Consider the following 25,609-nt stretch of genomic DNA (forward strand, 5'->3'; position numbering starts at 1 on the left):
AAGATATAAATAGGTATAGACTGTGTATATAAAGATATAAATAGGTATAGACTGTGTATATAAAGATATAAAGAGGTATAGACTGTGTATATACAGATATAAAGAGGTATAGACTGTGTATATAAAGATATAAAGAGGTATAGACTGTGTATATAAAGATATAAAGAGGTATAGACTGTGTATATAGAGATATAAAGAGGTATAGACTGTGTATATAGAGATATAAAGAGGTATAGACTGTGTACATAATGATATAAAGAGGCAGGAACATGTCTGGTGTGTGATCCCGGCTCTTTCCTCCATTTCCTGCCTCTCCAGCATGGAGACAGCACTGTCGGTTTTCACCAAACCTCCTCGCACCGTCTGGTCTGAACCGGTTCGGAAAGTGCGCGGTCTCGTGCGCACTGCAGACTATGACTCCGCCGCGCACCGACGTTCACGCAGCCCTCCGCGCGCCCTCCTCCGCCAGGCCCCGCCCCCGCTCTCTCCCCGGTTTCCACGCTCCCCATTGGCTCGCGCGCCTCCGAACATTTTTATTGTGGGAGCAGGCCCCGCCTCGCCGCGCAACGGGCACGCGGAGCATCGGAGTTGTAAACCGAGCGTGTGCACTTTTCAGCACCAATACCTCGTGGATAGCGGCCAACAAACTGGAGGACGGTGGTCGTGTGTTAGCGGGAGTTCACTGCGATTAACCGAGCAGTCTGCGGGTCGATCCACCGCTGCGGCCGCGCCGAATTTCACTGGTAGTTTTTGAGCCGACAAGAGGGGACGAGTACAGCGGCACAGCCCGAGCTTTGTCTGCCCCGGCAGGCACACCAAGCCAGGAGCCGCATCTCGATTGACAGAGGCAAGAGATATTTTCCGGCCTGTTTGTTGAATTTCTGCGAGCTGGGTCCGTGTAACTGCGCCCCCGGGAGGACTAAATGGCTGCAAATGAAGGCGAACAAAGGTGATACAGAATATAAGTCGTCCTAGCCGGTTCGGGCCGCGCTCCTGTTTGTAGCCACACCACCGCCCGCTCGTGCCGCTAGCCGCTGAGGTCTCCATTGTGTGAGCATCTCTGTGCTATTCCGCTGCCGCCCGCCCGACCCCCGGATCCCGCGCTGCCACCACACACCTGCCCCCCTCCCACGACTACAACCGAGCGTGTCTCTTTTTTTGGTAACTTTTTGAATCCTCGCACGCAACAATAAGAGAAATGTGTTCCCGGGTTTGGTTCGTGACCGACCGGCGCATCAGCCAGGAGTATCCCCAAGTCCAGATCCTCCGGGCACTGAAGGAGCGCTGCGCCGACGAGGACGTTGAATTCCGCTCCCTCCTCATGGATCAAATCGTGCTCACAATCACGGAGGGTCAATTGGGTGAGTATCCCCCAGCTAATCTAACCCCCCGTGTGTGTTAGTGATTTAGTGTAACGGGGGTTATTCGAGATCGACGGGACTCAACGCGGTCCACACAGTCGACGGCAGCCGGGTATTGTTTGGGGGACTGCACTGGAGCGAGGGGAGGGCTAGCCTGGTCTGCCTGCTAGCTAAGGAGCAAAGTGTGCCGTGACCGCCTAACCCACTTTCCAGTCAGCGCGTCTCCAGACCGGGAAGAGCGACCATTCTTCTTTGAATTTAGCTTAGATCGTCGTGATCCTATAACAAACAGATGATACGAGTAAGCCAAAGCAACGGGAATAACTGCCCTAACCACATAAGCTAGCTAATTAGATCGCAGGCACTAAATAGCATCGTAAAACTGGATTGGGGACATTGTTTTGGACATTGCATCACTCCAAAGTTAAAGCTGTGTATGCACTCCTAATGTTAATGTGGGGGTTTTGTCATGTGGAGATCTGGCAAACCAGCACGATTCCTCTCGAAGTAGTCCAGAGTCCCAGAGGAAAAAAGAGAAATGAGAAGTTGATTTTACAGAAAAAGAGATTAGTCGAATTTGAATGATAAAATGAGGGTTTGATTTAAGTATTGTGGTTAACAGAAAGTAAAACTATAAGCACACATTTCATCTGTGGAACCGCTTTGTTATCATTTGACAGATTCCTAAAACTGATGGAGAATAAAAGCTGAAATCAAATAAATAAACTGCTGTTGCGATGACACATGTTCAGTCAATCTTGTGTTGACACTTTTGCAAGGCCTTGTTGTAAACACATGGTTTGTGTTCAATTTTAATATGACAGCATTTCACAGTATAGACTCTGGAGGCCCTTGATGAAGCGATGGTGGTAGAAGGAACACTGAAGAAACACACACACATGGAATTCATCAGGGCTGTGTGAAGTGGGGCTGTGTCACCAGATGAGAGGTGTGTAAGTCCCAATTAACATCAGTGTAGGCTGGCATTATAGCAGAGGCTTAAGAGATGGGAGAAGCTGGGATTGAGAGAGGGATGACGGGGCAACATGTCTTTTGCAGACTATATTCTGTTTCTAATTCGTGCTCAGTCATGGGAAAGCTTCACTCTCAACATGGGGTTTCAAACACCAGCAATGAAGACGTGGCATTTAAGTCGCTAAGTATCTTAGCTAGATAATATGATTTAAAGTATAGACTAATCTGTTGATAAAATAAAATGTGTGCATCTTAGGGGGCATCTTAAAAATAAGAGTGTACTTGCCAGTACAGATCGGAAGGAAGACAGCTGTCTAGACCCGTGGCTTAGCAAGCAACACACAACTAGAGCAAGGCAGTTTGCATGACCTGTAATCCATGCTGCCAAGTCGCACATACAGTAAATATCCTCTGAGCCTTGGCCTGACATCACAGATTAACAGTCAGTGGGCAGGCTGGCCACGCTGCAGGCTCGCTACACAGAAAGCTGTGGAGGACATGCTATGTGGCTGGGGTGATGTGGTGCACGCTGGCCTTGTCCACTCAGCGTTCAGCTAAATATGCATTACCCGCAACCTATTTAATTAGAAACTGTTAAGTTGGAAGGTACTTTCCCATCCATTCCAAACAGTGTTTGTGAGGTTTACCACACTATTTTTATTTGAATGAAGATGCTAATATTTTGCCTGTACTTAATGTGTGTTAACACAATACTGGAGGCAATTCACAAGGATGTTCTTGAATTGAGTCTAAACATCGGGAAGTGTACAGACACATGCAGTGAAAAAGAACAAAATCAGTAAATGTGTTTGCAATCTTCATTTTTTCCTTAATTGGAAACACAAGTGGTATTTCACCTCCATGTGATCAGTAATGCTGTCAGTGAGCACCTTTTTAAGGGGTTAGAGTTACTCACCACTGTTGACCCTTGCCATGGCTATAATTTCATTTCAATTAAATGTGCAGAAGTTTTACATTTACATGTCAGGATGTAACAACAAACATTGTGTCACATAATTAATAGCATCATAGCATTTCAAAGTAAAACGAATTTGAGCAATGGATATGAAGGGGGCTGATACAGACCTAGATAAGATTTCAACTTGTTGCAGATGGTACATTATCATCCTCAACCAAAATAACAGGGTTTCCACTTTTCTTAAAACAGTATAAAATTCCAATAATGTGGATTTTGCGTCCAAAGGCATTAGAGTTTTAAGAGAGCCACCAGCAAACACCTGCCATTACCCAATTGTGTTCACATAGGGTGCATCACTGCAGTCCAGCCCCAGTGTGATCCACTCTGCACTAACACTGTTAAATCCTGCAACTCTGGTAACCTACCTCCAGAGTCCATTGTTTAGATCGACACCAACAAGCAGAGAACCCTCAGAAGCTAAACATTGGTCATATAAAAACAAGGAAAATTATCTGAGCCCAAGAGCATTTAGGAGGAGATTGCAGCCAAAGGAGACAAGCTCATATTAATTTAGCCCAGCCCTTGTGTGTATACACACATTTCTCCTGTGTTCACACAGCTCTGTGTAGTCACGTTCACCTGAATAAATTAATCTACTTTGCAAGACATTCTGGCCCTCATTCATACTTTTTTGGACCTGACATGGTGTTACAGATAATGCAGCTGAAACGCATTGATGAACAGTCTTAAAAAGTCTTAAATGTAACAAGTTAACACCCTGAAATATGTAGGTAGGTAGGTCACGATGCAATCACAATTCTGAAACTGATAGCATCTTTACAGCTAACTATTTCAATGGTTTCTTGTTCTTTTGGCTTATTTGTGTGTACTCAAGTCAAGTTGAGGTCCACGTTTCACACTGAAGTTACTGGGTTCAGTCTGTCCTCAGGAGAAGACATGGATGCTTACAAGTACACGCACACACACCATCACGTTTTAATGACCAATGATGGCCCCTCACATAAGACAGTCAAACCCTGCTAGCTGAAGGCATTTCACATCCCATGACTCCTTCTGTAAGATGTTAAAACAGAGACCGGATTTGAATTGATGTCACAATCCTTTGTGAACCCTGTGCGTGCCACTGGGCACACGTTCACCCCAAAGATGATAAATGCCACGCGTCTATGTCAGTGAAGGAGAGATGGAACATTGATGTGGGCTCATCTTAATTTACTGCCAGACATGTGAGTGTGTATCAGCCCCATGATACGTGGCATTGGTGTGTTGGTACTGTAGCTTTAATGCCAGTCCTTTAGTTATTTATGAAGCATAGACTCCCCATTGTTTGAGAAAAAAGACTATATGATGATCAGCAGTGTGGCAGAGCTCTTAACTTCATTTACAACTATAAGCTTTTGTCTGGAGTTGAGTTATTAACTGTTACAGGTGGTTAAAAAAAGGACAAAATAAGGGGCATTTGATGGAATTTGACTGCAGTCACAACTTGGATACATCCCACTGTTGCTGCTTATCCCAATACCTTTGTCGCAAAATATAATAAAAGAAGTGCACAGTACTATTTCCTGACGTGGCTTGCTGGCACAAGTCAGCGCTACCAAGAAAACAGCTAATTTGTTAATTAACCAGTGGTATCTAATTTTCAGGTTGTCACATGCTGTCTGGAACATGGGTATTTTAAATGTTGTTGTTTTTGCCAAGTAGCCTCACAGTGCTTTCTTTTCCCTCTAGTTATGAAAGGCGCTTGCACAAATTGTATATTGGCCCTCAACAATTTTGTGCCGTATAGTCCACACAAGGAAACAAACATAGTTGTGTCAACTAGGCAGGAAGCTATTTCAAATGACGGCAATATTGACTGGCACACCCCTAAAACATCGGTGGTGTATTGTTTTGTGCGATGGGGCCGTCAACATCATGTCAAAAATATTAAAAAAGCAAGGTTTGGCAAAAGTGTATAGTGTTACTGTACCAATGTACCCAAGAACATATTCCTCTATTCCCTACATGCAGATTGACTATACTATTTGCATATATGTGACTTTATTATCAGGTATATTGGAGTAATTTTGTGTTAATATTGATTCATCACTAAATGAATGTACATGCAAACTGATGGTTAAATGCAAACTGATCAAAAAATCAAGTTTCATACTTTTATCAAGGTTTTATTTTCTTAATCGATATAGGAGTGTTTGCTGTCATCAAATGACTATGCTAGATTTCATCTGGACCATGTACACAGTAATGCTGAAACACTTCCCAACCCTAAAGCGCACTGATAAAAGATAACTCAGAATTAAAGGAATGAATCTGAACTATTTTATCTGGGAAAGTTGACACGTGTTGTTGAGTTTTCTTCACAGGCCATTAAACCGTTGCCAAATATTCTTGTGGTCTCGTGATACGTCCTGTCTGCCTCTGTTAGTTCAAGTACTGTCAGTGCCAATGTAGCTAGCAGCTACCCCGCGTGCAGGCGAAGTCACAGGGGACATGCGGGTCAACATGGTCTCTGTGCTCTGAACAAAAGATTTTTTTGCCTGGCCTCACAGTAGGTCTACAGTATATGTTATTGTCTGATTTGTGTATTGATGACACATATATGCAAATAGACCATTGACGACATTGTTACTCTAAAACCTAACTCGGAGAAACCTGCTCCCCCTCATCAGGCTAATTTAGAGAGGATACCCAGACTGAGACTGCATGTGGGGCTGGCAAAACCGACCAGCGAAACATTGGCACAGCGTTTGTCGGCATTGCCTGCTTTGACGTGGCAGCGGTATGCACAGAATGCTTGTTATGCTTGTTAGCTTTGTCAGGCAGATTGAAAATGGCATGGACATATACAGTGAATTGAAGCATGAAAAGGTGACAGCCTGTCGTGGAGGTAAGAAGAGGAATTTGAGTTATATTTAAATACGGATCACTCCCACAACAGATTTGCACATTGTCCCACAAAAACCCATGCTTCCTTTGTTATACACCCAAACGGTCACTAGGGTTTCTGAGTGTTTTTGCAGCGGTCACATGACGGACAGTGCAGTGCACACGAACACTTGCACAGATGAATAGGACTGATTCATCTGGCTGCCTCATTGGTCTCTGTTTGGTTCCCCTGGAGATGCGACGAGCACCGTGAACAGCGAATACTGTCTGTCAAAAACCATGAGACCACATCCCCTGACACTTCCCACTGTAACACCACTCACAGTGTTCTCAGTGACTGCACAATCAGAGCAGTGTGAGAATGTTGAATAGGGGTAGGGAGAGAGGGAGAGAGAGAGACAGTGAATCTTCCTGCTTCTATACTGGAGGAAGAGGGAAAGAAGGAGGTGGCAGGCTTTTCATGGCTACTGTTCCCCCCTCCCTCCCATCTTCCGTGTTGCAGTAACGAGACATCTCTGACCTTTTCTGCCTGCTGCCTGTCTCTTGTTCCCCCCTCTACCATCCGAGCACAGAACGACCCTAAAATAAAGTGTTGATCCGACCAATAGAGTGTGCACTAAGATGCTATCGATATCTTTTGCTATAATGTATGCAGCAGCCACCGAGCTTCTCATGACCTCTGATGGTCTCAGCCAGTGGCACTGTAACTGCTGTGAATCTGCAGATTCTAAGATGGCTGATATTCAGGTCATGATGTAGGTGAAGTGCTGTACCATGTCTCTTTACAGTGCATGTGCACACCCACACTTAGGTTTTTTTCCCCCAGCCTGTTGAGATGAGCTGTTGAGTCGCATCGCCTGCTCAAAAATCTCCAAGTGTCTCTGTTTCCTCTTCTCATCCAGGATGACAAAGTAACACCAGACAGCAGTAAAGTGCTGCCAAATCCTCAACTATTGCTACTGACTTTGCCATCTGTGTTTTGGCCAATATCAAGCCAATATTCTGTTATCTCAAAATCTTGTTCTGTTCTGTAAATCCAGAGAGCCACTGACAGAGACTGGAGATAGCCAGTGAATGATGACAAGTTTGCATCTTGTTGAAAAGTTGTCTTATATCAAACAAACCTTATTCTCTCCATCTTAAGCACAATCATCTCTTCGTCAAGCCTCCTCTGTTTTCCACTGATCAGTAACCTATTCAGATGTGCTCAGCTCCAGGTGAGCATTTGAGCTCCATATTAGAGATGACCTCCATCTATATTAACTCACCTGAAAATGCATATCACATGACAATTCACATACAATCTGCATGGGCGTGCTCATGGGAGTTGTCGATTTGTATAAACTTATATAAGCTTGCCTGCTCTATAGGCATTTGTGGCGTTATAAAAGTCAGATTTTAACTGCACTCAATCGTGTTGCATTTACCACCAGTTTCAGAGCTGATACCCTGCTGCTGCGCTTTTAGAACCTGATTCAACAGCTGGAAATTCGTCAGACCTAAATGTAACAAAAGTGAAGTGTCTTGAGTGACCTGTCATGAATGTCACAAATACACATATGCGTCATTTGTCTTTATTTTGGCCGGCTGGAGGCAGTAAGGCCCTTCTTGTACCTAGTCTGCCAAAGAAGAAAAGAAAGCATATAAAGGTACATAGACTAGGTCTATTCTTTGGTGTGTTCCAGGCAAACCTTATCACCAAAGATGTTTGACACACTCATGATAAACAGTATAAGCACATGGGGTTAAAGTCTTTTGAATGGGAAAATGATCTCAGGCTGTTTGGGCCAGGATACATTTCGGTACATTCGGATCTTAATACGCCCTCAATTCATCATGATTGCATTCACACCTGTTTTTAGAGCTGTCCACTTGTGTTCAGATCACCCAAGACACATTAATGCCAGTGGTGAGCAGGTGTGAACAGAGTCAAATGACCTTTTGACTTTGAATAAAACAAAGCACCATGTATTTCAGATAACATTGAATAGCATACAATGATTTTTCATTGCGGCAGGATGAAAAAATATTGCTATTTAATCTAAGAATAGTGGACTAGATTGTAGCTACAGAATTTCTTTAAAGACCTAAAATAATAATGTGTATAGTGTTTTTCTAACCATGCTTCTCTCCCTGGTGTTGTTAAATACGAATTGTGCAACCTTGGGAGTTTCCGACATCTCTCTTCATCCCACTGGCCTACATTTAGACAAAGTAGTGTATCGTGTCAGTATATCAGCAACGATAGGTCACTCTCAGTCAGGAGAGGAAGAGCGTGTTGGCCCAAAATGCAGAGGAGCTGGCATCACTGCAGGGGAGTACTGTATATGGGTGTGCGTTGCATGTAGATAATCGTATCAGCAGGCAAGACACGTTCCAAATTCATGGCTTAGCACCACAGGCCTTGGAGCCGGCTGCCTCTGCCCAGTGCTGTAACCTGGCCAGCTCTCAGTCAGGGCTGTGTGGTGACGACTGCAGCAATGTCCACAAACAGTCCCGACCAGAGGAGTAAACTTTTCCACCAGTTGATGATGGATTCAGAATCTCACCAACCATTTTCCCAATGTTTCCAGCCTTTCTAAATATGACTTTAGGGATACAATGTAAAATTCTATGTTCAGCGGCTCACAGTTGTATTAAAAAACCTAGAGAACTTCTTTTTGAATTAGTTTGCCCACATGCTGAGAAGTGATTATTGCTAACAAATTGTGGATTTTTGCCTCATGGTGCTCTATCTCTTTTTCCCTTCCATTCCCCGACTCCCCTCTCACCCTGCAGGTCTGCGAGTGGAGCAGGAATTGGTGACGTCTTATCCACAAGTGGTGGTGGTACGGGTGCCCACGCCCTGGGTGCAGTCAGACAGCGACATCACTGTGCTGCGCCACCTGGAGAAGATGGGCTGTCGGCTGATCAACCGGCCCCAGGCTATACTCAACTGTGTCAACAAGTTCTGGACCTTTCAGGAGCTGGCCGGCCACGGGGTGCCTCTTCCTGACACCTTCTCCTACGGTAAATCAGCAAGTTGTGTTTTTTTTCTTGCCACTGTGTTGATGTGTTTTGGTGGCACTGTGTTGCTGTTGCTAAGATATCTGAGGCTGTGCTGCTCCATGATATTAATCAGCGAGTTAGACGATGAATGTGGAATGTAACTAACTTTATTAATGCAGCGACTTCCCAGTGTGTGGACTGAAAGTACAGGACTTGACCTGCACTTGACCAATACTTGCATGGGCTGGACTTGACGCCCACTTTTCATTGTCTCAAACACACACACACACACACACACACACACACACACACACACACAGTTGTACTTCTATCTTAGTGAGGACACTCATTGGCATAAAGCATTCCCTAGACCCTTACCCTAACCTTAACCGTCACGACTAAATGCCTAACCTAAACCCTAATTCTTACCCTAACCCTAAAACCAAGTCTTAACCCTCTAGTGAGATTAAGTAAAACACAAGCTGTAGTTTGTCTGAAACAAAATCCATATTAATATTGTCTATAAACATGACTAAACAAAAAGTAAGGGAACACATGTCATCTATAGTCAAATGAATCTTCCCATTTAACACCAGCACTACAATGTCAAGAATGTTTACCATTCAATCACATTAGTTATATCATAGGCCTCAGTTCACATGTGCCTGTAAAACACAGATTAATAAGACATCAGTGAGACTATCTTTACTGCAATTACTAAAACAACAGAGAGAGAGAGAGAGTCAATATAGACACATTACCACCAGCAATTCACAAGTTCTGCAACACAACTGTTTTTTTTACCAACTGTTTACAAAGGCAGGATATGTAAGGATACGCCCCCCCCCCACAACACAAGCCAGACTGCTGTTTTTATTTGTTGCACTTTGTTCACGTATTAGAGCAAAACAAAAAGCTGACACACATCATCACACATTTCTCTCTGTTTTCTACAAATCCCCAGCTCTGTGGTGTTTGGGGAAAGCAGAAAGAGAAGGATGCAGACAGGGAGAAAGGAAGAATGAAAGAGAGAATGTGGAGAGGGGTGTTTGGCCTACATTCCATTCGTCGCTCTGCACAGTAGGCCAGGCGCTGCATGCAGAGCAGCTGTAGGACTTATGTAACACCCCCCTTCCAAAGCCCCACCCCATGCCTCATGATTTTTCAAAATACAATTGCCTCCATCCTCTGGTTTAGACGCCTTAGCAGCTTGTGACGTAGTGGGACTCACATATGGTCTCTGCCCTCTCCTTGTCCTCAATCACCCCACTGCAAGGGGAAGACGTCCACATCTGTTACCAGATAACACCAGACAGGCAAACTGAGAGAGCGATAGGGGGTGGAGAAAAGAAGAGGAAAGAAGTTTTTTATTTTTTCAATCACCCTGCGAGCCAAAGTGGAAAATGCTTAAGCACATCTGTTGCTACAAGCTGCTGTTATGACTCAGTGTCAGATATGGTCAACTGCTTCACGTTAATGCGTTCTCCAGTGACAATGCTCAGCTCCAATCTCATGAATAATGCAGCAAAATAAGTAAAAGCTCAGGACAGCACTCCTACACCCTTGCTGTTTTGAGTCATTCTTGTTAGCAGTGTTCTACAGATCCTCCCCACATCCCGCGATACAAATTGTAATATAATTTTCATCTTTGCATGTGTCTGTTTTTCATCTTTGTGTGTGTGCGTGACCATTTCCCAGGAGGGCATGACAACTTCCGCAAGATGATTGACGAAGCTGAGCCACTGGGCTATCCGGTGGTGGTGAAGAATGCACGTGGCCACAGAGGTAGGACCAGCAAGTCCATTTCTTTACTACACCCCCAACTCAAACAATCTGTACCCTACAGACCACTAGTGGCAGCTCAGTCCACCCTTACATGGAATTCATTGACAGAGTGTTAAATGATTAGAGCTGTGGTGTTGCAATAAAAGGTCGTTAATACTCATGGAATTGCTGCTGGGTTAATCATTTTTGTTTCGAGTTTACAAACTGACCAGAGTTTCCCATTTTGCCTCAATTCACATGGGTCTTGTGTGGGAAGTTTCAGTCTCACCATTAAAGTTGCGCTTCCTAGAGATCTGCCCCAGTGTCTGCTGACCCATTAGCCCTTTTGCTATTCATAGTTATCGACACTTGACTGACTCGGCCATTGTGTGAATCAATAACAAAGGACCATGGCTCAGGCAGCCATCACAACACATTGTTAGGGAAAGCAGCCGTTGGTCAGCCACCAACACGACACTTTTCTATGGAGTTCTCAAGGGTTGCTTTCTTTCCCTCTGTGGTTGACCGTTGACTTTGGCTGAAGTCCAGCTTGCCTTCCTTTCCTGAAAAAACAAAAAAGGCTTGTATGTTAATATAAATGGCTTACTTCATAATCTTATGTATTAAAAGGTCTTCGCCAGATTTCTCTTTTACTCTCTCAGCACAGTTGCGATGTGAAATGCATTACTCCTCAACATGGTGTAAGCTTCTGGGTGCATAGTTCATCAGCAGAAACTTGTAATGATCATATGTCTCCGTGAGTCACAAAAGCATGAGTCCCTGCTTTTCTTGGTTTCGATTTGCAAAGTGGTACGTGCTCCCCCGCTGTCCACTCTATTAAAGATGTAAATGAGGGATTGCTTCGTCATCTCGTTCAGATTTGTGAGCCACACATTATTTGCACGTACACACAACAATCACATGATTTTCCGTGCTGCTGGAACAGGGGTCATAGGCCTTGACAGCCAGGAGACAGAGCCGAGCAGTGCTAATTAAAACTTCTACCCTCTGTGAGAAGCAATTTTGTGCCTGCCAAAGTTGTTGCCTCTTGTGTCTTGTCCATAATATGAGAAATGGGAACTGGCATGAGACTTGGTCAGCAAAAGCAGCTACTTGTCAGGAAAGACTATAAGGAAGTAATCGAGCCTTAAGTAATATTACACAAATGTGCAGACCCTGCAAGCACCTTGTCTTCATGTTGATGTTAACAGCTGACGGCCTGACAACTGTCTCTTCTTCCCTTCTTTCCCTCATCCCATGTTTCCTTCCTACTCCCAGGGAAGGCAGTGTTCCTGGCACGGGACAAACACCACCTGACAGACCTGTGCCACTTGATCCGCCATGACACCCCCTACCTGTTTCAGGAGTACGTCAAGGAGTCGCACGGCCGTGACGTGAGGGTGGTCCTGGTGGGCGGTCGTGTCATCGGCTCAATGCTACGCTGCTCCACTGATGGTCGAATGCAGAGCAACTGCTCCCTGGGTAGGCAGACGCTTGAGAGGCAGTGATGACAGTAAATTACCAAACTATTGAACACTATCACACACAGATTCAAATTTTACATTACTGCACTTGCACCCATCATGGCTGCTGCACTGTTAACAGTTCTTATGTTTGCTTTTAAATGTCCTGATTATTTGGATCTGTCTTTAGCTCAGTCTCTCATTCTTAAGTGTTGTGTCTATTTGTGTGGTTGAATAGCTTCACTGTTTTTGGAGAACTAAAACTGCTCTGGTTATTCTTAAGATCTGGAGAAGGGGATGTTTTTAAGCAGTTTCCTTCCACAAAGTGAAATCAGTTTTTTTAAACTAAAAACAATGGATATTTATTCACTACTTAAATACCACAAACCACACAGTATTTTGTACAGCCCCTCTATGTATGCCACATACAAGGGGTCACTAAACTCCAATCCTGTGTATGAGGACATTACTTAACAGTTACCATGGCACCTATTCGTGTTTATTTAAAGTCTAATTCTCCCTCTGCTCCAAAAATCATTTTTGGAGAAACCATTCCAGATCGGTTTATCCTGATTTACCCCCGGAGACATCCAGTAACACAGCAGTCCTCAGTGATGTGACTGATTGTTTTTGTCAGAGCACAAGCAGTTTTGGTCTAGTTGAGGCTGTAATGTGCTGTGACATATTTAGGACATCAGTCATCAGATTATTCTGCTTTTATGTAACAGGTCATGTTGGCACTTACATTGACTCTGAGTGGATTAATGTGGCATTTAATTTTCATGTAATTCTGCTAAATATTTGAAAATATTTTTTTAAAACAATCTGGATAAAACTCACACACAATGTGAAGTGAATGAAGCAGTGGTAGGTACTCAGTCTTTCTCTCTCTCTCCATTGTTAGGTGGTGTAGGTATGATGTGCCCACTGAGCGAGCAGGGAAAGCAGCTAGCCATAGAGGTGTCCAACATCCTGGGCATGGATGTGTGTGGCATTGACCTGCTGCAATTGAACGACGGCTCGTTTGTGGTCTGCGAGGCCAACGCCAACGTGGGCTTCATCGCCTTCGACCAGGCCTGCGGCATGGATGTGGCAGGCATCGTTGCCGACTTCGCCCTGTCGATGCTCCCCAGCCGGCTCACCCGTAAGATGTCCTTGCTGTCTGTCGTGTCAAGCACCAGTGAGACCAGCAGCGAGCCTGAGGTGTGCCCTGTGCCTGCTGGCGGCGGCTCGCTGCCTGAGGCCGTCTGCAACATGAGCGTGGGTTCTACTTCCAGTGAGAGCGACCCGGAGCTGGCTGAGCCCTCCCAGTCCTCGCCCCGCCAATCCACAGGCCCCACCTTGGCTGATCTTCCCGGCCTCCCTGATCCAGCCTACAACTTCAACACCCTCCTCGCCAATGAGATCAAGTTATTGACTGAGTGAGATTCAAGCGGCTTCATGCACACACCAACACCACAAATACACATTAAAAACACGCATACACACAACTGTATGCACGGCAACTGACATTCCTGAACACAAATCAGTCCAAAAAAAATTATTAAAACATAGGATGTTAAATGCAAACCTAGAACACAATAAAACAGAACACATGTTCAGACACAAGAGAAACACAAACAAACCAAAACACGAGCCTTCTCCTGAAAACTCCCTTCAACAAAAGCAAAGATCTGAGGCTGCTCCCCTGACTCTCCTGTCTTTGCACCTCTACTCCCAAACTGCAAACCCCACAAAACAAACCTAGCTTACACTGCAGCATGGTGGTGAGATATAGTACTCGAGATAACTGCTAAATGACTCTTCTAGTTTTTGCTTTGAAGAATAGCGAGGGTGAAGGTTTTTGGGTGGGTGTGGGATTCCCATAATAAAGGCATACACATGCCGTGTTTTTAATCATCACAATTCAGTAACATTATTATAAGGAGAATTTATGTTGACATAAAAAAAATGCTTTTCGTGCTGTGACTGTAGTCAGGTTTGGTGGATTGGAGGCAAAATGAAGTGTTATATTTTTTTTCTAAGTGGTTAGCTCCTTGTGGTCGGCACATTATACTGTCAGTTCCAATGTAGCAACGTTGTGCTCCTGTCAAGTCAACGTACCCGAAGATAAGGAAATTCATGTTAAAGTTACTGCTATTCATAATATTCATAATTCATAATAATAATTCATAATAATCTGAATGAGAGAGATGAATTCACCCATCACTACATCATATATGTCATATGTTGCATATCCAACTAAACCAGAATGTATAAACATTTTTACCAGGTTAAGATTCCAATCAATCATTGTCATGTTTATTTGAAAAACAGTGAAACTGCCTTAACAGTAAGGTCACATAAATAAATCTACTGTTAAAATTCCATTAAATCCCGGTTTTAAATGACTGGTATTGAAAATGTAGTTGGAGCTGCTACATTGACAGTGAATAAGAAGCTGATGATGTGTTTGCATTTTTTACCTTTTTAGCGTAAATAAGAATATTAATAACCCAGTTTACAGACCAATAGTCCTCCTGGGTGCTAACAGGGTGTCCATCCATTAGTTCTCTTTTCATTGTGAATGAAGCAGGCTAATGCTAATATGAAACTGCCCGAATCTTTGCAAGGTAGTAGAAATTATCGAATAGCAGTTCTGTTTTTAGAGTCACAACCTGGAGCGATCGAGCACCATTACTCGATTTTTAATTTTTTGATTTTACATTACTTGATAGCTTGCTTGATTAGCCTTACCTGCAGCAGCAGTCTGTCGCTGCCTTTTAAAATCCATTCAATGTCTAGCACTTTATGATAAACAGATGCATTTTTATGTTCTCACTCAGACGACAAATTTTTAGGAAACAGGAGACAGAGTTTTGAAACCTGCTTCTACACCTGCAAGCAAAATATACCTCAAAAACAGTGACTGTTCACTGCCATAGAACGACTGATATTCAAACATACAGTACATATCAGCCAGGATCCTTGTGGTTTTCAAATGGCCCCTGATTTACCAGCTGTTCCCTCACTTTATTTCTAAGAACTACAAAGGTAGTGGTGTATTATTTTTTTATTGCTTTGTAGCTTTTTGTAAATACTTAGGTAGTGAATTAACTTCAGTGCATGCTAGAATTCAGCTGATGAAACTGGAATGGCTGAAATAGTTGAAGAACATTTCATAAGCTTTTGTGGACAAACGTGTTTGTACAGACCTGGAACACTGAGAGGATAAAATTCAAAGTTGGTGCTAAGATTTCTGGATTTGGTTAGATGTGATTTCTCAGTCATGATCTGTAGATTTTACTTTTATTGTTTTTACTTAGTTTTGTCTTTATTTTGATAGAAAAAAATATAAATCATAAACCATAAAATATGTTGGCATGACATATTTTTTTGGGATGGTGGAAATAAAAAATTGAATATATTTTTGCTGTCTCTTTGAATAGAATGTTACTTTTTCTTTCCTTAGGGAAAAAAAACTAAACAATAAAAACAGGGATTTCAGTGGCCAAGAGTTTACTGCTTATGGTTTTCTGTTCTTCTTGATTTACCTCCTATGCGTCCTCTGACATATCAACACCGAGGCAGGGTTCTCCGGGGTAACTGCCGTTCACTGAGAATAATTTACAGATCTGATCAAAAGCACAAATGCAAACCAACTGTAAACTGTGCCACATAGTAACGTCCACGTTTTTGGCTTGTAACCCTTTCTTTTCAACACAACTCAGGGAAGCAGCCCGGATCTCACCCCTGACCCCCAAAGGCACGACAGATCCATCCAAGCTCGACACATATCAGAAACAAAACACACCTACAGGCAGACAAAAAGACACACAAACAGCAATGAAGAAAAGGTTGTAAACTACAGTATAAGACAATGTGGTGTATACCATGGTTAACATGCACTTTTTTCCCTGCTTGTTTTATATTGTTCCTTGTTTTCTTCCTAATTTATGGTATTTTTAAAGAAAAAAAGTGGTTTGTGTGCACTAACATTGTCTCAATAAAGTGAAACCGCTGTGAAGCTTGATTTTATTTCTCTTCTTTGTAGCCCAATCTACTAACTGTCTGGAATCTAAAAAGGAGGCCTGCTTGAGGGGGCTAAATCGAAACCTACCAGACAACAGGAAAAGCAGCTTTTAGTTAAGTCTGCTGTCAAGTGATCACAGTGGCTCCACTGCTAGAATAACATCTTTTTACACTACTGTGATGTTGTCCACTATCTATATAATCAAAGTGTCTGACAAAGAAACTGTGAAATCTGCTGATGTCAACTCTCTGACGTGCAGGGGCCGGTGAGCTTGATCACTAAGTCTCATCCCAACATCAGAGTTTCTATTCAGTTGTTGTCGTCCCCCTTTTTTTTAAGTGTCCCTCTTTGTGTATCATTCCACTTTGTGTACAAGTGTAAAACAAAGATCTCATATCGTCTCTTTGAGAAAAGCCAGCCATGAGAACGGACAACATGCTCATTTCTCTCTCACACATTTGAATATGTATTTTATACATCATCCACATGTAGACAGAACACATCTACCCACTGAAGGTTCATTGAACTGTGCCCGAACCACTTTCAAAATGCCTTTTCATTGACTGGTTTCCTTTGGGAACATTGATTTGAGGACCATTATTGAGTCAGGCTCCCAGCTCATGAGGGTTTCTTTCTATACCTCAGTGGCCGTGATGAAGTGGATCCAAGGCATGGAAGCTATTGAAGAAATGGGGGCACCACATGGTAGCGACACGGAAACGAGAAATGTGTGTAAATCCTGGAGTTACTAAGAGTGTATTTGCCTGTGTGGTGCTCGGCCAGCCTGGAATGAATATGTAGGGACATCTGGACTAGTCACTGTGTATGACAACACACCAGAGCACAAGGTTGCTATTTAACTCCAAACTGCTGCTAATGTATATTTGGCTCAAAAAATTAAAAAGGGAATATGAGGAGATCCAAGTGTTTCTGTGTTTTGTTGCCTCACAACACATGAAAATGAATCTGAATGCCAAAAATATGAATTTTGTTGTATAATTCAGTACTAATAACACTTTTAGTGAGATGATTTTAAAATTCTTTGTTTTGATATAAAGAGTAAATGTTTCAGAATTGTATATAATATGTTGGATTTCATGGCAATCATCAGGTACATTTTATGTCAATGTGTTTTGAAAACCTGAGGTTTACAATATGCTTTTATTTGCAGGAGGAAAATCCAATGTTTATGCTTCACTGAAATCATGCAGCTCTCTGTTGATGACACATAGATATTAAAAATCTTTCATCTGCAACTGGTGAACTGATGAAGAGGTCCTGAGCTGCTAAGATGAACAAAAAGCATTGCATTACAAAACGGTCTCAGCGAATGCCCTCACCATTATTCTCTGTATCATTCTGACAGTGTTACAAAATGGATCCCAAAATCATGTCATTGACAGATGTGCAAAATGCTGTAAATATATATCCCTCTTTTTTTAGATTAAAATAAAGATGAGTCATTATTCAAAACTGATAAATCATGTCTCTTTCTCCTTTCATTACTTTTTATCAAGCATTTCCATATCACAAATTGGTTTCATTTCATTAGAGATACCCTATGATCCCTAATAGTTTTAATTAAGTACATACAGATAAATCTTAAATGACATCACTGTACTCATTTACGTTTTATGTGTTAACAGCTACTCGGTTTGATGCTTCATGGCTGAAATAAAGGACGGTCCTGGTGGAGCTGATCTTCAGGTGAAAGGTGCGTTGACAAGCCAGAATCCAGTTCTGTCTGCAAACTCTGCACCAGCTGCACCAGGCTCTGGATGGCCTCTGTCAGGTCGTGGTTTGGTATCAGCTGGCTGGCCTGCAGGGCCATGCTGCCAAATCCCAGGGCCTGGCACACAAACACAAACGGAAACAAAACACAGCAGCTGCAGCAGCAGTCAGAGTCTCGGGGGGGAGAGTAAAGCTGACTTATATAATAATATTACTGAAAACTGAACTGCAACCCGGTCAGATTAATTTATCTCGCTTCTTTCCTTCCGACGAGCTGATCTGCCCGGGATATTACGCTGACCTTCTCGTGTATGACTGAAAGAAGCTAAGGACACAAATGCATGGTTTGATACTGTTGTATGCTCGGATGGAGTCGTGCCACAGCTCAATGTGGAATTCTTGGGATTTGCTGCAGCATATTTGGAATTCCTGCAGTTTCTCTTGGTTTTAAAAACAGCTGGGAAACAGTGTTGTATATGTGTTACTCAAGTGCTTGTGTGTTTCTCTCTCTCCCTCTCTCTACCCACAGCTCCTCCAGTGGTGAATACAAGGCTGATACACTAAACCACAGGCTGTTATTTAATGCTTCCCCCTGGACCCTGAAGCGCCATGAAAAAAGTCAAGGAATTAAACCAGTATTCCGTCAATAATAACAAGACTACGTTCTTTACACTCCTGCACAGTGCTGTAACCCACAATGGAGCCCTGGTATGGACAAGAAAAGGGCTCAACTAAAACCAAAATACCATCATGCACCAGTACAAAGAAGAAGCAGAATGGTCATTCCAAATCCACGCTGAGCTCTTTTTTTTTCTTTTTAACTTTAGAATCAGTCAGAGTCTAAGTCAACTTGAGGCTGCGGGTCGCACACTTTGTGAACTGACTCTTCTGTATGAAGGCAAGCCCAAAACTGAATTTTCCTGAGGAGATGAAAGATACTTCAGTCAGCTGAAGTGGTTTGTTAATTTAGGTGTCATCTATGCTTTATGAGCCCTGGCTCCTGTTCCCTACCGCTGCCATTTTTGCCATTCAGAGAATCTATAACAGCTGGAGGTGGCTGCGTTATTTTGGCTCTGCTTGGCACAAAGGCCCACATGGCTGAATATTTGGGCCTCAGAGAAAAGTTACCATTTTATTAATAAAAGACTTATTATGTTCAGCTTTTTCACAGTACTTTTGGAGCATTGTGGTAGCTGTGAAATTGGAATTATATTTCATCCAGCCTCAAAAAACCCCCACAAAACCCCCAGATAAAAACAGCATGTGAACCATTCAAACACATAAACACAGTGTAGAGTTGTATTTAGTTTTGTGTTTTTTCACAAGGGAGCATAAGATCTAAAGGTTTCTGTGGTGATCACCTCCGATTCAGAGCTTCTTGTACAGTCAGTGGTTCTGATACATTCACTACACTGTACCTGCCTCAGTCTTTTTAGACGCCCGCTCGTGATCCCACACTGAAAAAGGTGCAATAGCCTCCGGTGGCATTAGGCATTCAAGACGTCAACACCCACTAAATCCCACCGCACCTTTACGGCTTTACCAATTAGAGCTAATCTCATTTTGAGATGGAGTTCCAAAGATGGTGCATGAGGCGGAAGTGGGGAATTGTGTCACAGAGTCAAACTGAGCCTTTTAGTGTCTGGTGACCTCATCAGGTGACTCACCTTGGGGTTGTCTCCCTCCAGAAACCACAGCATGGCGAGGCAGTGGGCCACCAGGGCAACCTGGGCCGAGTCTTTTCTGGAGTCATCCTGTTCAAATTCCAACATCCTTCTCAACATCTCGTCCACCTCAGCTTGTCGACCTTTGTCTGATTCAAAGTAAGGGGGCACCAGCAAAGATGGAAATGAGCTTTTACAGTACGAGGTTAAACGAGGTTTATGTAGGTCAACAAAATGTAGATCTATTTCCTCTGTACATTTTGTGTAATCTGCCCCAACGGTCACCCCACCTCATATCCCAGGAAGCCTGGGAAAACACTGTGGTTAACAGGCTTAGCATCATATGTAGGGCAGCAGCTGCGATACAGGGTAGTGGTGCGGATGCTGCGCAGCCAGAGATGTTTCAGCTGTGGTCTCTAGTCAGCTCTTAGCATGCTAGGGTAAATCTGAGGTTTAGCTTTCGGATTGCACGGCAAGACAGCTCAGCTAAATATAGCAGCGGTGACCTTATTTTTTTTTTTTCAATGATACACCGATGGAGGTCTTTGCAGTTTAGTAGGTGGAGCATGTAATTGATTGGTGATGTCATTTTCTGTTTCTGCGTAGATGTTTAATTGTACAGTAAATAAAGTAAATAAATATATATATATGGTTTTAATAGCTTTGTATATTTTGTATTGTATCTATATTTATTTGGTGCAACAAGACGCACCATAAGAGGGCTCCAACATCACGTCAGGATTTTGGACACTTTGGATGTGGGTGTTGAGGAGTTTGGACAGTTGGCGGTGCCAAGTATGTGCCACCTATAAAATGAGCAAAAGAAGAAAGTCAGTAGAGTGCATACCTCCTTTAAGGCCCCTTCTCAACCCACATATAAATTCACTAGGTCCATATTGTTCTTTGGATCTGCACCGAATTGCGCACACTTTTCTTTCATCAAGTTATTACTTATTTTCTTAGAAATCAAGAACATGTTAAAACAAAATCTGTCAATGATGAAGAAATAGAAATAAGCTCCTGGATCCGGCCCTGATCTGACTCCACACCAAAATCGAATGTGTTTTTTCCTTGGCTCATGCCCGTCCCCTCCAGTAAATTTGATTGAAATCAGTTGTGTAGTTTTTGCGTAATCCTGCAAATGTAGATAAGACAACCTCCTTTGCGGAGGTAAAAACTACATGAGGTCACATCAGCAATTACACCATAACTGTTTTATTTTACCGTAGAGTACAGCGAACGTGTAATGGAAATCTTCCCCTGTTTGGCAAACACGTCAGCCATGAGAAAGAAGCCATCAGAGGTGACGGTGCTATCCAGACCATACTCCTCACTGGAAAAGTAAACCTGAAAACATCAGAGACTTTAACTCACAGGCCACTGGGGATTCACTTTCCATTCATTCTGCTCTTCACAATATCAATACATTTATTTTGAAGATGCTTCAAGCGCTGAACTCATTTCTGGTAAGTGTGCTACTCATGACACATACATCATTTGCAAAGTTAAGTAGAGCAGCCTCCAGGTTTCCAGTGGCCGTCTGGAGGTGGCCCAGGCTCCTGTGCAGCTGCTGCTGGACTGCGTGACCACAAGAAGGACTCTTCAACACCAGCCACTCTGCCTGGGACAGGAGCTCTGCCACCAGGGATAGTTTACCCAAACCTGGAGATGCACACACACACACACACACACTAAGTTGACTTAGGGCCACTTTTCAACCACACCTGCACGACAAGCCTACCTGGTCAACTCACGTTCACGACCAATAATTAGCTCTGTTAAAATGAGGCCTTAGACAAAACCTCCACACTGACGCCCCCCCCTGCCCAGTCTTCAGAACACTCTCACTCAGCCAAATCTGTACCTCAACACCCACTCATCTTTCCTCTACATCCATTACATAGATTTCAGTTGTTTAGGGCGTGGTCCTTGCTACAAACATGTTGTGCTCCGTCCTCACCCATGTTGGCCTTTGCCAGCAGCAGGTAAGACGGGACCAGCTGGACAGTGCTGGGGCCGAGGACGTCGATGGAGCAGCGCAGGCAGAACTGGGCGGCGGGCAGAGCCTCCTGGTATTTTCTCTCAGATAACTTCCTCTGAGCCGCCAACCTGCAAATCTCAATCAGCTCGGCCTGAGTAAACAACCACAACCAAGATACACTTCAGATTACTTTTAGTAAGTTACATTATTCATCAGACTTTCAACAATATTATGTAACAGTTCACAGGAGTGAACCACTTCTTTTAGCTTATATATTATCAGGTTATACTGATAATATACCTTATAAAATAGAACTGGCTCTGGAAGCAAAACATTACCAGGTAAAGTACCAGAAATCACTATGATGAAAGAGGTTCGACTTCTACTATTCAGCTTTAAAACAACATTTTCCTCTGTGGAATTTGTCCAAAGGGGAAAAAAACATGTTTTTGTGCTGCATGCTGCATTTATGTCATTCACAGAAAATCACAACCTCCAGTTGGTGGAAGAAGGTGAGAAATATTACAGCAGTGCACAGTGCTGTAATGAAATCTCTCTTTTTCCTCCTCGCCCTCTAAAACATCAGCCCAGATGTCCTGTAACTCCATTTATTCTAAATGTGTCCATTGAACTTTTTCCACCTCTGGGGTTTTAATGTATTTTTTTTTCATTGCTGTTACCTGAAAGAGAGCACTGTCGACATAATATATTTTTCGGAATGTGTGTGAATTAATCCTTCAATTTTACTGTGGACTTCCAGTTTGATTTGCAAACTTGCTTTGTGTGAAAATAGGAAACTAAAAACTCCAACGGCTGAATGGTTCATGGCACATGGCTGCAACGTCCAAAGTTCAATTCCTGGCCTGAGGACCCTTGTTGAATGTAATACCTCACTTCCTCTGCCCTTGTTTCCTTTCTCTTTTTTCTCTCCAGACAATTTGCTATCAAACAAAGTAAAAACTCCTAAAAATAAACAGCCTAAATTTAAAATCTGGAAGCTAAACATTCGACCCTCAGCAAAGAGATGATGATTGTTTCTTTGCAATGCCCTTGATAAAAAGACTTAATGCCATATGTTATATGTACATCCTCACCTTTTTGAGCTGCATCTCCATTTGGCCAGCCCTCTGGAGACTGAAAAGCGTTGGGGTGCGAATGGGAATAAGCAGCTGACAGATTCTCTGGTGGATCCCCACCCAGTCGGCCTGCTGGTGCTCTGCATTACTAAAAAGGTATTTTTTTTAGGACCACAACTCAATTAATTTTATGTTCCTCATTCATAAACCTTCTCCTCCTCCAGACACCATAAACCCAATTAACATGGCTTTATGTTATTTTGTCATGCATCGTGAATATTCTATCTGCTCAGAAATCAACCTGTTTATAAAAAACTGATTTTTCCTGCCATGGTCTGATAACAGTGGAGCTGCAACAGAAAATTCTCAGGTAATAGAATCAAAATAAAAGAACACAACCACATCACAAATCAACACAGTCAAAAGCATAACAAACAGAAAACAGTGCATCCAAGTCAGAAGACTGAAGACTCCTGGAGGTGAAATATGGGGTAAAAGGATCAGATATAGGAGGGGCAATGAATTGAGGCCAGAATAGCGCTAACATGTTCTGACTTCCTGGTAACCAGGAGCCTGGAAGCAGCATTCTGGACCAACAAGGACTAATCTGACTATAATCTTATAGGAGGAAATGAAAGCATGAATTGCTCTGAGTTTAAGAGAATATGCTTGATTTCTGTGGTAGATCAAAGTTAGAGGTTATTTTTCATTTGTGCATTGACCTGCCTTAAAAAGGGTGTACAGGTTGCTTGTACGTTTGATTAAAAATATGTGGAGGAGGACCAAACTGGACACTTTCAGACCTGGTTTCATTTAACTGCAGGAGAGGAAGTAAGTCTGAATAGTTTGGACCAGTTTGGTTTCAGGGCAAGTATACAGCTGAATCATCGGCTTAGCAGTGAAACGGAAAGTCGAACTTTTAAATTATTTGATGAAGCATGTTGACAGAGAGTGGGACCAAGAATAGAGGTCTGGGACTCTGCAGATGGAGAAGAAGAAAAATTACGTTGACAGAAACTTTTATGGCTCATATAACTTCTTTTGAATCCTTACAAAGTCTGTTTTTCAAAACTCAAACTTCCCAGAGCAGAGTTTCTGTCCCACTCAGGACACATCTCCTGAGTGCACAAAAGCCACAGTATATTGTACGCCATTACATAACTGGTCTGTAATTTAGTTCATCTGGCTCTCCTCTCTTGCACACTGGATGGAAAACTGTCTTGGTTTCTTTTTTTCCCCCTACTGTCGAGCATGTGTGCTCAATCCAGTGTTTTTGTGCTTTTGGACCTCAGACAGAAGCAGCGAGCAAGCGATGATCCGGCCACGTTGCATCAACAGAGGCACTGACACACAGCTTGTGTGTGTGTGTATGCAGACAGTGGACACACACTGACAGACTTGCAAACACAAATCGAAAGGGGTCGTCTCAGGACGCAGAGCTACAGCACTGTCTTGTCTCTGCTGGGTTTTGTTTGCATGTTTCTGGTCAATCTGTCCAATAATAAACAGAGAAAGCAAAAATATAACTGGGGACATTATCCAGGCAGCATGTTTTTAAAATATGTCATGTCTTAAATCAGGTTTCTGATGGGTTTAGTCTTGTTTTCAATGTATTTTCAAGACAAAAATACTATGTTGATGAGACAAAGAATAAAAGCTACATTTGCTGTTATCTGACATGTGTAACCTCTTAGATTTGGCCCATCTATCCTTTGTTTTGAGGTGTAATTGAATGATAGAAGCTCAAATCTCTAATCTAATCTAATTCAATGCATGTGTTTGCATTATTTCATTTGAGGGCTTAGAGGAGAGAGCCTGCACAGTAAGAGGCTGTAAGCTCCCTTTAAGAGACTGGGTGTAGTGGCTCATCCCTTTGCATAAATCCCTGCAGGGAGGGATGTCACCACATGCTCCTCTCCGCTCCCATCCTGTGCCAGCGAGGATTTCACCAAGCACCATCTTATGATCTGTAATTGAGTCTGCAGAGGAGGGAACCTGCGCCAACCGTGATGTTCTGTTGCGTTTATAAATAAAGAAATAAGCCGATGTTGACCCATTCAAATGATCGAGGAGACGCAGGTTTAAAAAAAAATCCCCTGCGAGTCACAAGAAGGGAAATAATCAGTGTGTTAATTTCATTTCCAGCTGTTCCTCTTCCTCCTGACCGAGCGGTCACATGAGCTCCAGTCATGGCGACGTGTTCCGCTCAGGACACACGGCCGACACTGCCACCTAGCGTCCGAGCCGCGGACACTGTTTCACCAAGTCTACAAAGAAACGAACAAGAGACCAAACCGCGACATGTGGAAACTCTGACCTCACGTGTAAACACAGTGGCGTGTCGTCAGCAGCCCAACACGTCATGCTAACAACGGGTCATGCTAACAACAGGCGTCTTACCAGTAAAACGTGAGCCGGCACTTGTCGCATTGCAGGTGAGCTCTTCCCTGACAGAGTTCACACAGCTTCTCTGCTCCTCTGGGCAGAGCCAGAGGAAGGAGCTCACAAACCCGCGGCGGTTCTTCCATCGTTCCAAAAAGAGTTCAGATAAAAAAAACTTCAGCACGAGTCTAATGTTAGTTCTCCTGCTTTAAATTAGCACATGAGCTAACACCACAGTCTATGGCTAACACCAGAGAGCTAAGTTTACAGTTGCTATGGCAACAACCTCAGTGGTTTCACTCTGTGGGTCTATCTATCTATCTATCTATCTATCTATCTATCTATCTATCTATCTATCTATCTATCTATCTATCTGTCTATCT

General features: G+C 43.0%; 2 protein-coding genes across 4 annotated transcripts; one reads left to right on the forward strand and one right to left on the reverse strand.

The window, feature by feature from the left end:
- The first annotated feature begins 552 nt into the window (after window positions 1–552).
- On the forward strand, window positions 553–20,432 carry rimkla (ribosomal modification protein rimK-like family member A). 3 transcript variants are annotated; one of them, XR_011243193.1, is made up of 7 exons: window positions 553–1,361; window positions 8,944–9,174; window positions 10,852–10,938; window positions 12,196–12,399; window positions 13,285–13,801; window positions 18,039–18,106; window positions 18,653–20,432. XR_011243193.1 is itself a non-coding variant. In XM_020088903.2 (6 exons), the coding sequence occupies exons 1-6, from the start codon at window positions 1,199–1,201 to the stop codon at window positions 18,049–18,051; spliced, it is 1,215 nt and encodes a 404-aa protein (XP_019944462.1). In that variant the 5' UTR covers window positions 553–1,198; the 3' UTR covers window positions 18,052–18,193. The 3 variants fall into 3 exon arrangements, 2 of the variants coding, with proteins under 2 accessions (XP_019944462.1, XP_019944461.1); XM_020088903.2 differs by lacking the exon at window positions 18,653–20,432 and having other exon boundaries at window positions 18,039–18,193; XM_020088902.2 differs by lacking the exons at window positions 18,039–18,106; window positions 18,653–20,432 and adding an exon at window positions 16,414–17,873.
- Window positions 17,874–25,516, reverse strand: zmynd12 (zinc finger, MYND-type containing 12). Its single transcript, XM_020088909.2, has 8 exons — window positions 25,245–25,516; window positions 22,863–22,992; window positions 21,748–21,919; window positions 21,280–21,449; window positions 21,012–21,134; window positions 20,500–20,593; window positions 19,791–19,936; window positions 17,874–18,241 (listed from the first exon to the last, which is right to left on the reverse strand). The coding sequence occupies exons 1-8, from the start codon at window positions 25,370–25,372 to the stop codon at window positions 18,056–18,058; spliced, it is 1,149 nt and encodes a 382-aa protein (XP_019944468.2). The 5' UTR covers window positions 25,373–25,516; the 3' UTR covers window positions 17,874–18,055.
- Between the last annotated feature and the right edge of the window lie 93 nt (window positions 25,517–25,609).

The sequence above is a fragment of the Paralichthys olivaceus genome, chromosome 6, assembly GCF_024713975.1.
Source record: "Paralichthys olivaceus isolate ysfri-2021 chromosome 6, ASM2471397v2, whole genome shotgun sequence".
NCBI classification, from domain to species: Eukaryota; Metazoa; Chordata; class Actinopteri; order Pleuronectiformes; family Paralichthyidae; genus Paralichthys; species Paralichthys olivaceus.